Genomic DNA, 12553 nt, shown 5'->3' on the forward strand with positions numbered 1-12553 from the left:
ATAGAAGGGGAGAGGGGGAGAGAGAGAGAGAGAGAGGGAGAGAGGGAGGGAGGGAGGGAGGGAGGGAGGGAGAGAGAGAGAGAATGTATGTTTTTAATTAGAGACAAATAAAATGCGTTTGTTTAACAAAATGTAAAATTGTTCACAGCAATTTTATTTGATACGTCATATTGTAACTCTGATTGAGATATATTCTCTATAAAGTGCATAGTTTTTTTTGTATTTGAGTAGTTTCTGTTTTCCTCGTTTTCTAAAAATTACAAATTTTGGACAAAATGTATTTAGAAAGTTTACTCTTCATATACAGATTATACAACTGTTTGAAGTTTTCGAAATCAAATAACTCGTTGCTGAAGTTGAGGGTTAATTATACGGATAGGCGATATTTCTGTTTATAATACATTACAATGTAAAATATCGAGATTTTTTTTCTATATCTCCTATCCATAGTTAATTAGCTTTCCAATACTTATTTACTTTCTGACGTTAACTCTCAGTCTCGGTATAGTTAGAATTATTCTCGATACTTATTGTACATGGAATATATTCCTGTCCGGATTCCTAAAAAAATATAAAGATGGATTATAGCAATGAAAGCAAAATTAATCAATTTGCCATTTGAATTCATAAAAATGATCACAAATCATTCGTATATTACATACCGAATTTACAATAATTTGTCTGCCTCCTTCCAAGTTTAATTCATCCATTTCTTCCGTTGTTAAGATTATCACAGAATCCTCAGGTATACTATCCTCGTCTATATAAGTTATAGGTATTTCTGATGTAACCACATTCTGATGTGCATACCACAAATCCATTAGCAATGAAATTATATTGATAGGATTTGATAAATAAAATTCAAATATATTACCTCGCAATAACTGAAATTGGAGGTGTCTTGTATTTTCGCTTGAGAGTCGTGCAAGACTGGCATGTCGGTTAGTTGTTGCTTTTTCACATTCGATGATTTTTCCGCTTTTTTCCCATCTTGTTGAAGTCTTCGCCATATCGTGGTTTTTGGAATGCGATACATCATGGATGCTGCAGCCTGTGACATTTTACCACCTTTGCAAGCAGCTACAGCTTCCTCTAATCGCGATTTCTTTGATTCCTCATTCTCAGTTTTGCGCTTCTTCCAAAACGATAACGGTAGTTTACCTTGATCTACTAGCCGTGCCTTTTCTCTGAACAATGTAGTCTTTGGTATCTAAACATCATTGACATCTTAAGTTGCATTCAATTAACAATCTGTTAAATCTATTTACAACAAAACAGATTCAAAAGCAACATGAATAAAATTGTAATAAAATTTACTTTAAACTCCAAAGCAACTTTTGTCAAATTTTCCCCTCTTTCTAAAGCTTTAACAGCAGCCTCTTTTGTGTCTAAAGCATAAGACCTTTTCATTTCACGACGTAAAATCTGATAGCCCTCCTTTTGTATACGTCTCCATAATACGGTTTTAGGTATTCTAAATATTTCTGATGCATGCTGCAAGCTCGAACCATCTACAATAAAGTTAGCATAATTAAATAATCTAAATGTAATTATTGAATAATTGCAGATATATAATGAATACTAGAATAATCTCTAATGTAAAAATACAGAATTAAATTCTAAAAGAAGATTAAACCAAGCGTATGAAAATAATACTAACTGATCACGGCGTTTATAGCTGCATTCATGCATTCTGCAGGATATCCATTTCTTGATGCATTTAAATGTATGCCTAATGCTTTCGCCCGCATATACAATGTTGAACGTGGTATATTATGCTTAGTAGCAGCTTCTATTAAAGTTTGTCCTAATTTCAAATCATTAATTGCAGATGCTAACATATCATCACTATAATCTCTCTTTACAGTGTCACGGCGTCGTTTCTTCTTTTTATTTGAAATACAATCTTCAGTAGTACTTGGTTCATGAGTTTCATTCTCCAAAGATTCAACATTATCCTGAATTTCCTCTACCCTTGATACAGTTTTTTCCATTGCTCGTTCTTTTTTTACTCTAATAATTTCGTTTTCTTCAACTCCATCTATCTGTTAAAAATACAAAAAATGATTATAAATTTGCAAATTATTAAATATAAAGTCCTACAGCAAATTAAAAATTGATCAACTGAAACAAAAAATTTAATATAAACAAATAAATAATTTGATACTAACATTAATAAGACCATTTATTTTTAACGATCGTGCAGCTTCAAGTAAACTATTGATATTTTCAACAGGGACACGAATTTCGCCATGATATATAAATTCAATAATTGATTTTATGTCCTGAGGAGATATATCGCTTAGAATAATCGTTGGATAATCTTCTGTAACTTGACTCAACACTTCCTGTAAATTACATATGATATTAATGCCATAATATTTATTTTGATATAAATAGTTATATTTTATATACAATGATTATAAATAATAAATTTATCGACAATATATTCCAATAATGTTGTGCAAATTGTACGTAGAATTATTTTATGTATAGATATTACACAAAATAATATATTAGTATTATTTGTGTTGCATTTGTCTCAATATTGCTCACATATAACAAAGAAATAGAAAACAAATTTTGAAGAGAATATTGTTTTAACAAAGAATAGTAGTTACTGTTGTTACTAAAGCAATTATATACTACAATATATGTACAATTATATTTACAATCGTTTAATTATTAAAATTTTTGAGTCTTATGAAATTACAAAAATGTCTTCCCCTCCCCTCCGTTTGTAAGAAATTATTTACTTGAAACAAAATACTACACGCGCATAATACAATGCGATGCGCATGAATACGTTGACCATCTGCGGATAGAGTGACATCCACCATACAGTCCTCCTCCAAAAGCTGCCGCACGACGTCAGACAGATGATTCTGATAGTTGTTCCATTTAAAACGGTAACTCTGATTGAATTTACATTGGCTAGTATCAGTCATGCTGTTGCCGTTTTATCTACTACCACTGTTCTTTCGAGATTGGACAATTGGAACGAATAAAATTCAGAAATATAGGACTGTATTACTAAACTCTTGCATTAATCTTTTTTCATAGCAAACTATACACATATATCGTTATTGAGTAACATTAGTTGTACAAAAAGAAGATGTCACACCACGTAGTCGGTAGTACGCACATTGCAGACAATGGTCGCGTTCAGCAAACTCAACTGTTGCGGAGCAGATCTGCGAGCGCTCGCTGCTATTGGTTGATCTAAAAGAATATACCAATAACAGTGAGCACCATTGGGTGCGCTCAGTGAGCTCTTACATCTAATTGGCATATTCCATTAGATCTAAAAATATAGACCAAACAGGTACAAAGAACTCATTGAGCGCTCAGTGATCGTTAGTGGGCGCATTCAGCAGAAAAGAGCGCTCGCTGTTAGCCCGGATCCTCATACGGGCAACAGCGCTTTGACACCAAACGCTGATTGGTGATTATAACGCTGATTATTTCTCAACCAATCGGAACAAAGCAATCGGTGACTGCTTTGCTCCGTTGCGCGTTGCATGAAAAGATCCCTTAATAATTTGAAACAGTTTGAAATGTTTGAATCTTCTAGTCCGAACTCCGAAGGACTGTTGTTAATATCGAAACAAATGTAGTATATTGTGATTGATCGTGTCGTGATATTTTGCTATGCTATTGATTAAAGATGCATATTAAATCGATTGTATTGGAAGGATTTAAATCCTACGGCAAAAGAATCGAAATAAATGGTTTTGACAAAGAATTCAACGCTATTACAGGATTTAATGGTAGCGGAAAATCAAACATTTTGGATGCAATATGTTTTGTTTTGGGTATTACGAATCTTGGCCAGGTAAATTTCATTTATTGTATGCATTTATTTTATACTTTATGAGATATTTATCATAACATTGCAACATGTTCGAACATAGCCTCATTCTTTTGTAATGTAATGTAATATATTGTTTTATAAGAACAATATTTAAAATTATAATCTTGTTATATAACAGTAACTTTTTGTGTATCATGTTTAAATTCTTTATATACATATTAAATAATTAAACTAAAATTATTGCTATTTAATTTATACACTACAGTGATAGTTGTTAAATTGTAAATGATTTATTTGCTAAATTATACTACTAACAATATTAATAAATTAATAATATAATTGAATTATAGACTCTTATATGTTTCAAAAACAATACAAAAAATTTAAGTAAATACAAAAGGCTATTATTATCTCGACATAATATCTATGTTATAGATTTTAAGATTATATTTTTACGCACTGCTAACAGCGTTGACTCTTAATAGCCTTTTGTATTTACTAACAATATTGTTTCAATTTAATATAGGTACGTGCTACTTCTTTGCAAGATTTGGTATACAAATCAGGTCAAGCAGGAATAAAGAAAGCTAGTGTTACGATAACATTCGATAATCATAACACAGAATTATCACCTATGGGTTATGAACAACATGAAGAAATTGTAATTACAAGACAAGTAGTGATCGGTGGTAAAAATAAGTATATGATCAATGGGACAAATGCACCAAATAAACGTGTACAGGATTTGTTTTGTTCTGTCCAGTTAAATGTGAATAATCCACACTTTTTAATTATGCAAGGTAGAATAACAAAAGTGTTAAATATGAAGCCAGTAGAAATTCTGTCTATGCTCGAAGAAGCAGCAGGGACAAAAATGTATGAAAAGAAGAAACAATCTGCACTAATTACAATAGAAAAAAAAGATAGTAAATTAAAAGAAATTAATACTGTATGTTATTAATATACATTTTTTTAACTGATTTCTTTCTTTTATATTTATTTGTTATAAATTTTTTAGATTTTGAGAGAAGAAATAGGTCCAAGATTAAACAAGTTAAAAGAAGAGAGAACAAGATATGTACAATTTCAGGGGATAGAAAGAGAACTTGAACACTGCAAACGAATTCATCTTGCATGGAAATATGTTGCTACTTTCAACAAAAGTCAAAAGATGGAAGAAAACGTCAAGATTGTACAAAACAAAATAGATTCAAAGTTAGAAGAAATAGCTGCTGGTGAGGAAGAAATTAAGAACATAGAAGCAAAATATGATGAATTAATAAAGAAAAAAGAAGCGGTATGATTTCTCTTGTATTTATTCTTTCTTTAGCAACTACATTATATATCTTATAGAACAAATATATATATTGTATATAATATATATAACAATATTGTATTTTATTAGAGTGTTTTATATATATATATATATATATATATGTATATATAAAAGCTCTCTAATAAAATACAATATTGTTCTTAGGACTAAAACTATACATCTGCATGATTTTAGTTGTATTAAAGTTTTTATATATCAACATTTATATATTTAATAGTATAATCTTTAATAATAGTTGTAAATTTAGCATGAATAATGTTAAATACATAATGTAAAAAAATACTTTACACTGTCATTTATTTTTAAATAATTTTTTAACAGGAAAAAAGCGCTATGTTGGAGACTTTAGAACAGGAGCTACAAGAACAAGAGAAAAAGCAATGCAAATTATCAGCTGAAGTAAACAGTAATAAGGAAAATATTAAGGCTGTGAAAAAAACAATGGAGCATATAAAAATTAATATAACAGATGATAAAAATGCGCTTATCTTAAAAGAGAAGGAATTGGAAAAAGTTGGAGGACTTTTTCAGAATTTGAAAGAAATGTGCCAGAAAGATAGTAACGCAGTATTAGAGGCACAAGAAAAGTATCAGAAGATTAGTGCAGGTCTATTAGAAAGTGAAGATGGCGAAAACGCAACTTTAGAACAACAGCTAATAAATGCCAAGCAAAGCGCAACACAAGCACAAACCGAACTTAAACAATGTGAAATGACACTAAATCACAACAGGCAACAGTTGAATAAAAAACAAAAAGACATGCATAATACTGAGAATGAATATAAAAAATATTGTATGGACTTGGAAAAGAAAGAAAAGGAATTAAATTGCTTGGAGAATGAATTACAAAAATTGAATTATAAGGATGGTTATTCAGAAGATTTAATAAATCAAAAAACTAAATTAATTGAAGAAATAAAACCATTGCGTGAGAAGCTAGATCAATTTGAGATGAGACACCCTCGAACGAGGTTCCAATATCAGGATCCTGAACCTAATTTTAACGCAAAATCTGTAAAAGGTATCATATGTAACTTAATTGATTTAAAAGATAAAAGGGCTGCATATGCCTTGGAAGTTGCTGCGGGTGGAAAGGTATTTTATAACATTTTTTTAATTTACATATTTAAAAAAAAAATCTCCTTTATTTCATGAATATAATTATGTTCTAGCTTTATAATGTAGTAGTTGACACTGAAACCACAAGCAAAAAACTTCTCCAACATGGACAATTACAACAACGAGTTACAATTATCCCACTCAATCGAGTAGCGGGTAAATATATGGATCAATCAACCATTAATTTGGCAGAAAAAATGGTTGGAAAAGAGAATGTTCAACCCGCATTGTCTCTTATAGATTTTCCAAGTGAAATTAGACCAGCTATGACCTGGATATTTGGTCAAATATTTGTATGCAAAGATATGGAAACTGCCAAAAAAATAGCTTTCCATGAAAACATTATGAAAAAGTGTGTTACTTTGCAAGGCGATCTTTTTGATCCAGTTGGTACATTATCTGGCGGTGCCCCAGCGAAAGCTGGATCAGTTTTATTAAAACTGGAAGAATTGAAAGCACTTAGGAATGAATTGAATCATAAAGAAAAACTCTTAAAAGACATAGAAAGTGCTTTATCAAATGTTACAAAAACTGCAGAAAAATATGCATCATTGAAACAAAAATATGATCTATTAACTTATGAAATCAGTATGATACAACAGAGATTGCAACAAACAAGTTATCATAAAATCAAGGAAGAGGTATATATATAATCTATAAATATTTTATATGTATATATACGCGCGTACACACAAATATAAAAAATAGTGTAAAATAAAGGACTCTCGATACAACAAATAAAAACAAAGATATAAAGGCAAATGAGAGTCAACATTAAGAAATAAAGAATATCATCTCAACGTTAATATATTCATATAAAATTTAAACACATTACAATAATATAATATATATAAAAAGAAATAAACGAAAAATTTAGTCGAATAGTTCATGAACAAAATTTAACATGTTTCGGCCTTATATTGAGGCCCTCAGAAAAAACGCAACGTTATACATTTAATTATTAAGCATGGACAAAGCGGTTATCATCTCAATATATTACAAATTACACACAAATATATGTATATGTATATATACATATACATTAATAATTATATTTAAATGTAAATATAGAAAATAAGCAAGAAATGTTTACTTTATATATAAACTAGATGCCTAGCTCTAAACTTGTTTTTTTTTTCATTTATATAATATATACATGTGTATGTATGTTTATATTTATTTTCAGGTGGATTCTCTGAATGCAGCTATTGAAGAACTTACACAACGAATGGCTGCAGCAAAGAACTTAGAAAAGGAAAGCACAAAACGTGCAAAAGACATAGAAATTCAATTAAAGGATGCAGTGAATATTCGTGAAAAACAACTAAAGGAAGCTGAGAACCAATTAGATATCTTAAAGAAAAAATCGGAACAAAGTCGCAAAGAATGGCAAAAGAGAGAACAAGAATCGGAAACACTTGAATTAGAAATAAAAGAATTAAAAAAAAGTATTGAAAATGGTGATGAACAATTGCTTCAAATAAATGAGAAAAACAATATGTTTGAAGAGAAAGGACAAACTCTTCAACAGCAATTGCAAGAAACCAAAAGTAAAGTTACAGAATTGCAGAATAATATTAAGAAGCAGAAAGATATTATTAATCAGCATAATAAAGATATACAAAAGTTAATAGGAAGAAAAGAAGATATTGTTAAACAAAATAAAGATCTAGAATTGGATATAAAAAAATTAAATCATGAAATTAATGATATCAAAAAAGGTGCAACGGAATGTAAGCAGAAAGTTTTGGAACTCACAAAGAAGTACGAGTGGATTGAGGAAGAAAAATCTTATTTTGGGAAAAAAGGTATTTACAGTCAAAGACGTTTAATTAACTTGATGTATTGATATACATATTATATATCATGTGTTATATATTTTAGGTGGTATATATGATTTTGAAGTTAATAAACCAGAAGAAACGGAACAAAAAGTACATAATTTAGAAACAATGCGTGAAAAGTTAAGTCGTAATATAAATACGCGAGCAATCAATCTTCTTGATAAAGAAGAAGAACAATATAATGATACATTAAAAAAGAAAAGAATAGTCGAGAATGATAAAAATAAAATTCTTGAGACAATTAAGCATTTGGATGAAAAGAAGAAACAAACCTTGCTTAAAGCTTGGAAACAGGTATAATTTTTCTTTGAGAAATTTGTTCCATTATATCAAATCGTATAGTCAAAATTTTGATATTTTGAACTTGATACATTTTATATATGTTTATTTTATATTTATATGATAAATTTTATATTTAAATTATAGTATTTTAATTTAATATATATTATAAACAAACTTATTTATACTTAGATAAAAATATTGCAATTGTAATATAGAAATCCACAATGTCCGAAATATATCAATTTTGTATTTTATTAGGTAAACAAGGATTTTGGTTCTATATTTAGTACTTTATTACCGGGAGCTGAGGCTAAATTACAACCACCAGAAAATGAAACGATAACAGACGGTTTAGAAGTTAAAGTTGGATTTTCGGGTGTCTGGAAAGAATCATTAGGAGAATTATCTGGTGGTCAAAGATCCTTAGTCGCTTTATCATTAGTCTTAGCTATGCTTCTTTACAAACCTGCACCACTTTATATTTTGGACGAAGTAGACGCTGCCCTAGATCTTTCACATACAGAAAATATAGGCACAATGTTAAAAAGACATTTTAAACATTCACAATTTATTGTTGTATCCTTAAAGAATGGTATGTTCAACAATGCCAATGTTTTATTTACAACTAGATTTATTGATGGTATGTCAACAATAAGTAGAAGTGAAAAAGTAAGATCTAAATAATTATATAACATAAGTTTTAAGATTTTAACAAACTCAGTGTTTTAATATTATTGTATATTTAAGTAAAGAATTATTTTTATATTGAGACACATTTTGTTCATCTAAAAAGTCAGTGTATCTTCATTACATAATAAATATTTATACAATTATAATAAGTATAAAATTTATGAATTCCCTAGTAAGAGCTAAGTTTAAGAAATCATATTTAACCAATCAGTTCCTGCGAAAAACGAATGACGTTTCATTTCATCTACCGTCAGTCGCTCCTCTGGATGATATTTTAACATCTGCAATCATAATTTATAAATAATATAAAAATTTTATTATTTCTTAAACATTAAAAATCGTGAGATTAATATTAAAAAGTACGGCAGAATAATATAAACTTACGCCACATAACAAAGTTCCTGCACTTTTCGATAATCTGCTAGGAATGTTAATTGTGGAATGTGAATGAAACGATCCTGGATGACTTTTGATAAATATCTGTGAAATAAAAGTTAAACTTTGGTGTGAGAAGTATATAATTTTTTTTATAATTAATGTCCAATTTTCTACATACAATGCCGGTAAGTAGTTCATATAAAATAACTCCGAAACTCCAAATATCTGTAGCGAATGTAACAGGAATGGTCGGAGAAAACATTACTGTTTCAGGCGACGAATATGGATATGTTAGTTTAGATAATTCCACGTTATGTTGCGGTACAATATAAGTAAGGCGAATATGTCCTGCGTCATCCAGAAGAATATTATCAGGTTTAAAATCGAGAATCATGATATTTTGCTGATGAAGTGCTTCTAAAGCTAAAAGGATTTCAGCTGCCCATGTCCGAATTACAGCTTCCGGTATTTGCCAAAACTCCTGTTCATCTATATTATTTTCTTTAGTCGTGTATTGTGTTTCATCAATGCTATAATTAATATTTGATGAATTTATCTGATCGGATATACTTTTAGTATTATTATTCTCACAGATCTGTAATACATTATTGGTCAAGATATTCTGCATTGAAATAGTTTTTGGAGTAGAATTGTTACATAATAAATTGTCAATTTTATTATTTTTTAGTGATTCGCTAATTGCACAACTTCCATTTAAGACAGATGCACAAATTTTTCTCGACACGTTTGAATTTTCGTTATTGTTCATTAATAAAGAATTATTGCCTTTCAAATCTTTATTCTTTATGAAGTCTTTTGTCAAAGACTGATTCTCTGCAACATTAATATCTATTTTCATATTACTAGTATTTAGTGATTTATTGTGATAAACATTAGATAACATAAGATTTGATTCTTGAGGGATCTGCATAACGGCTTCTGCATTCAGTGATAGTGTGCTTCTTGAATGTCTCAATTCCTTACACTTATTTAATCGATTTGCAATTGAATTGCTTTTCTTTAATGTTGCATTAACGGATTGTAATAATTCTTGCGATTTTTCTAATAATTGTGTAGTAGGCATTTCCATATAGCTTTCACTTTGAACATCTATTGTGCATCGATTTCCCTGTACTCTATTATTTTCTATAATTGTATCGACTTTGTTTGATCCATAAATATTTTCATTGCTGCTAACCTCTCCATTGACATATTCATTTATATATGTGTGATTTGAAATTGCATCATATGGACTGTCAAATTCTTTATAATGTAGTTTTATGAAGTCCCATAATCTTCCACAACTATAACATAATGTAAAATACATATAATTAATATTATATAATATATTACAAATAAATTTATGATAACATACCTTGCATATTGTAGGACTAAAAATATAGTAGTCTCAGTTTCAATACATGCGTATAAGTATACCATATAAGGTACTTGTTTGTGTAACACATAATTGCTTATATTATCCTCGTAAATACAAGATTTTTCTACAGTCTGAAAAATTATGAATTATAATTATAAATTGAAAATATCTTAAACTATTTATTATATTACTATATTTAATGTATAATCCAAGTATATATTATATTATTCCAAATTTATATTAATGCTTTTTACATATAATTAAAAAAAAATAACATTTATATATAAAAAAACCATATATGATAGCTAAATTACCTTAATTATTCTTTTACAATTTGCACGTATATCTGTTACAAGCATCACAGATTTCATTATTTTAAGCACTTTATAATATTGAAGCTCGGCTATTGGTTTATTTACTTTGGAGATGGTACAATTTAAATGTTCATTATACAACTGTTCAGCTCGTGCTAAATATTTTGATATCTTATCTTTTATGCCTGGTGCCCTTGAACTGTCCGGATCAAATTGTACACCATTTATTAGACACGATATTCCTAGTTTGTATTGTGTGAAAGCTTCCTCATACTCTGCTATAGATTCATGTTTGAAGGCTGCACTTATGTGAGCAGCAGCTATCAAAAGATACTGTGTAGAATTTGGCTGTGCTTGAGAATCATTTATCTCTTCTTGTAATGTTACAGAATATGTAGAATGTGTATTATAATTTAGAAAGGATTTACTGATATTGTTGTTCAGATTATCAAATCCTGGTACATCACTGAGTGTTGCCATGTCATTATTATCAAAACTTTTGCTTTGATGTGCATCATAATGTTTGGTAATAGTGTCTTGCGTATGCAATTTTGCTGTTTTATAGCTTTCTTTTCTATTAATGTTAGCATTTTGTAAATTAATACTGTCATGAGATTCATTCTTTCTCCGATATGCAAATTCATTTTTGTTTGCACAAATAACATGTGACAGGGAGGAACATGAATTTGTTAACACATGAGATGATTTCAATGAACATGGAATTTCAAAGGTACTTTGCACTATATCATTGTTTACAAACACAGAATCACTCAAAGCAACATGATCATCTTCAGACGTGTCTGAGCTCAAGGAATGTGCACAATCATTACTATAATTATCTGCATGACTAGTTTCAAAGAATGTTATAAAGATATCGCTTGAGTATAAGTATGAGTATCGTCCCACAAATTCCAAAAACTTAAGAGCATATTTCTTCCTCTCCTCTATGACCTCAGCTTCAAATCTACCAAAATATTTTGATTTGGGAAAAGGTGGGAAAGTCTCTTTTGTTCCAAAACGCTTGTGTAAGTGACTAAGTTCTGCATGAAGTTTTTTGAAATCATTATATCGCTTCCATACAGACACCTTTGACACTTCTTCATGAGAGGATTTCAGAAATATCTAAAAAAATAAAGAAAAAAAAGAAATTTGATATCAAAATCTAAAAGGAAAAGACAAATATTGTCATGTATACATATACATACCATAGAAGTGACTCTGTAGATTGTAAATCCCTTTTTGTGTCGTTTTATTTCAGTAATTATAAAACGTCTAATCCATCTATCTTTTGCAGGTGCCATCACTTAATTCATATTGATCGATAGGATCTTTCTTATTTAAACAATATATGGAGAGAGAGATTTCTTATAATTATGTAAAATATAAATAAATGTAAAA

At 29.2% G+C, this 12553-nt stretch overlaps 3 protein-coding genes across 3 annotated transcripts; 1 reads left to right on the top strand and 2 right to left on the bottom strand.

The window, feature by feature from the left end:
• Positions 1 to 436: 436 nt before the first annotated feature.
• On the bottom strand, positions 437 to 3016 carry LOC108772554 (uncharacterized). Its single transcript, XM_018538106.1, has 7 exons — positions 2757 to 3016; positions 2172 to 2348; positions 1661 to 2045; positions 1318 to 1511; positions 875 to 1210; positions 663 to 797; positions 437 to 561 (listed from the first exon to the last, which is right to left on the bottom strand). The coding sequence occupies exons 1-7, from the start codon at positions 2946 to 2948 to the stop codon at positions 487 to 489; spliced, it is 1494 nt and encodes a 497-aa protein (XP_018393608.1). The 5' UTR covers positions 2949 to 3016; the 3' UTR covers positions 437 to 486.
• Positions 3017 to 3667: 651 nt separating this feature from the next.
• SMC2 (structural maintenance of chromosomes 2) lies at positions 3668 to 9079 on the top strand. Its single transcript, XM_018538058.1, has 8 exons — positions 3668 to 3835; positions 4341 to 4763; positions 4833 to 5111; positions 5472 to 6245; positions 6323 to 6910; positions 7456 to 8077; positions 8154 to 8407; positions 8654 to 9079. The coding sequence occupies exons 1-8, from the start codon at positions 3668 to 3670 to the stop codon at positions 9077 to 9079; spliced, it is 3534 nt and encodes a 1177-aa protein (XP_018393560.1).
• A 179-nt stretch (positions 9080 to 9258) lies between these two features.
• On the bottom strand, positions 9259 to 12492 carry LOC108772546 (ribosomal protein S6 kinase delta-1). Its single transcript, XM_018538094.1, has 7 exons — positions 12361 to 12492; positions 11156 to 12277; positions 10839 to 10972; positions 10305 to 10767; positions 9642 to 10019; positions 9470 to 9565; positions 9259 to 9366 (listed from the first exon to the last, which is right to left on the bottom strand). The coding sequence occupies exons 1-7, from the start codon at positions 12454 to 12456 to the stop codon at positions 9271 to 9273; spliced, it is 2385 nt and encodes a 794-aa protein (XP_018393596.1). The 5' UTR covers positions 12457 to 12492; the 3' UTR covers positions 9259 to 9270.
• Positions 12493 to 12553: the final 61 nt, after the last annotated feature.

The sequence above is a fragment of the Cyphomyrmex costatus genome, unplaced genomic scaffold (assembly GCF_001594065.2).
Source record: "Cyphomyrmex costatus isolate MS0001 unplaced genomic scaffold, Ccosl1.0 scaffold192, whole genome shotgun sequence".
Taxonomy (NCBI): domain Eukaryota; kingdom Metazoa; phylum Arthropoda; class Insecta; order Hymenoptera; family Formicidae; genus Cyphomyrmex; species Cyphomyrmex costatus.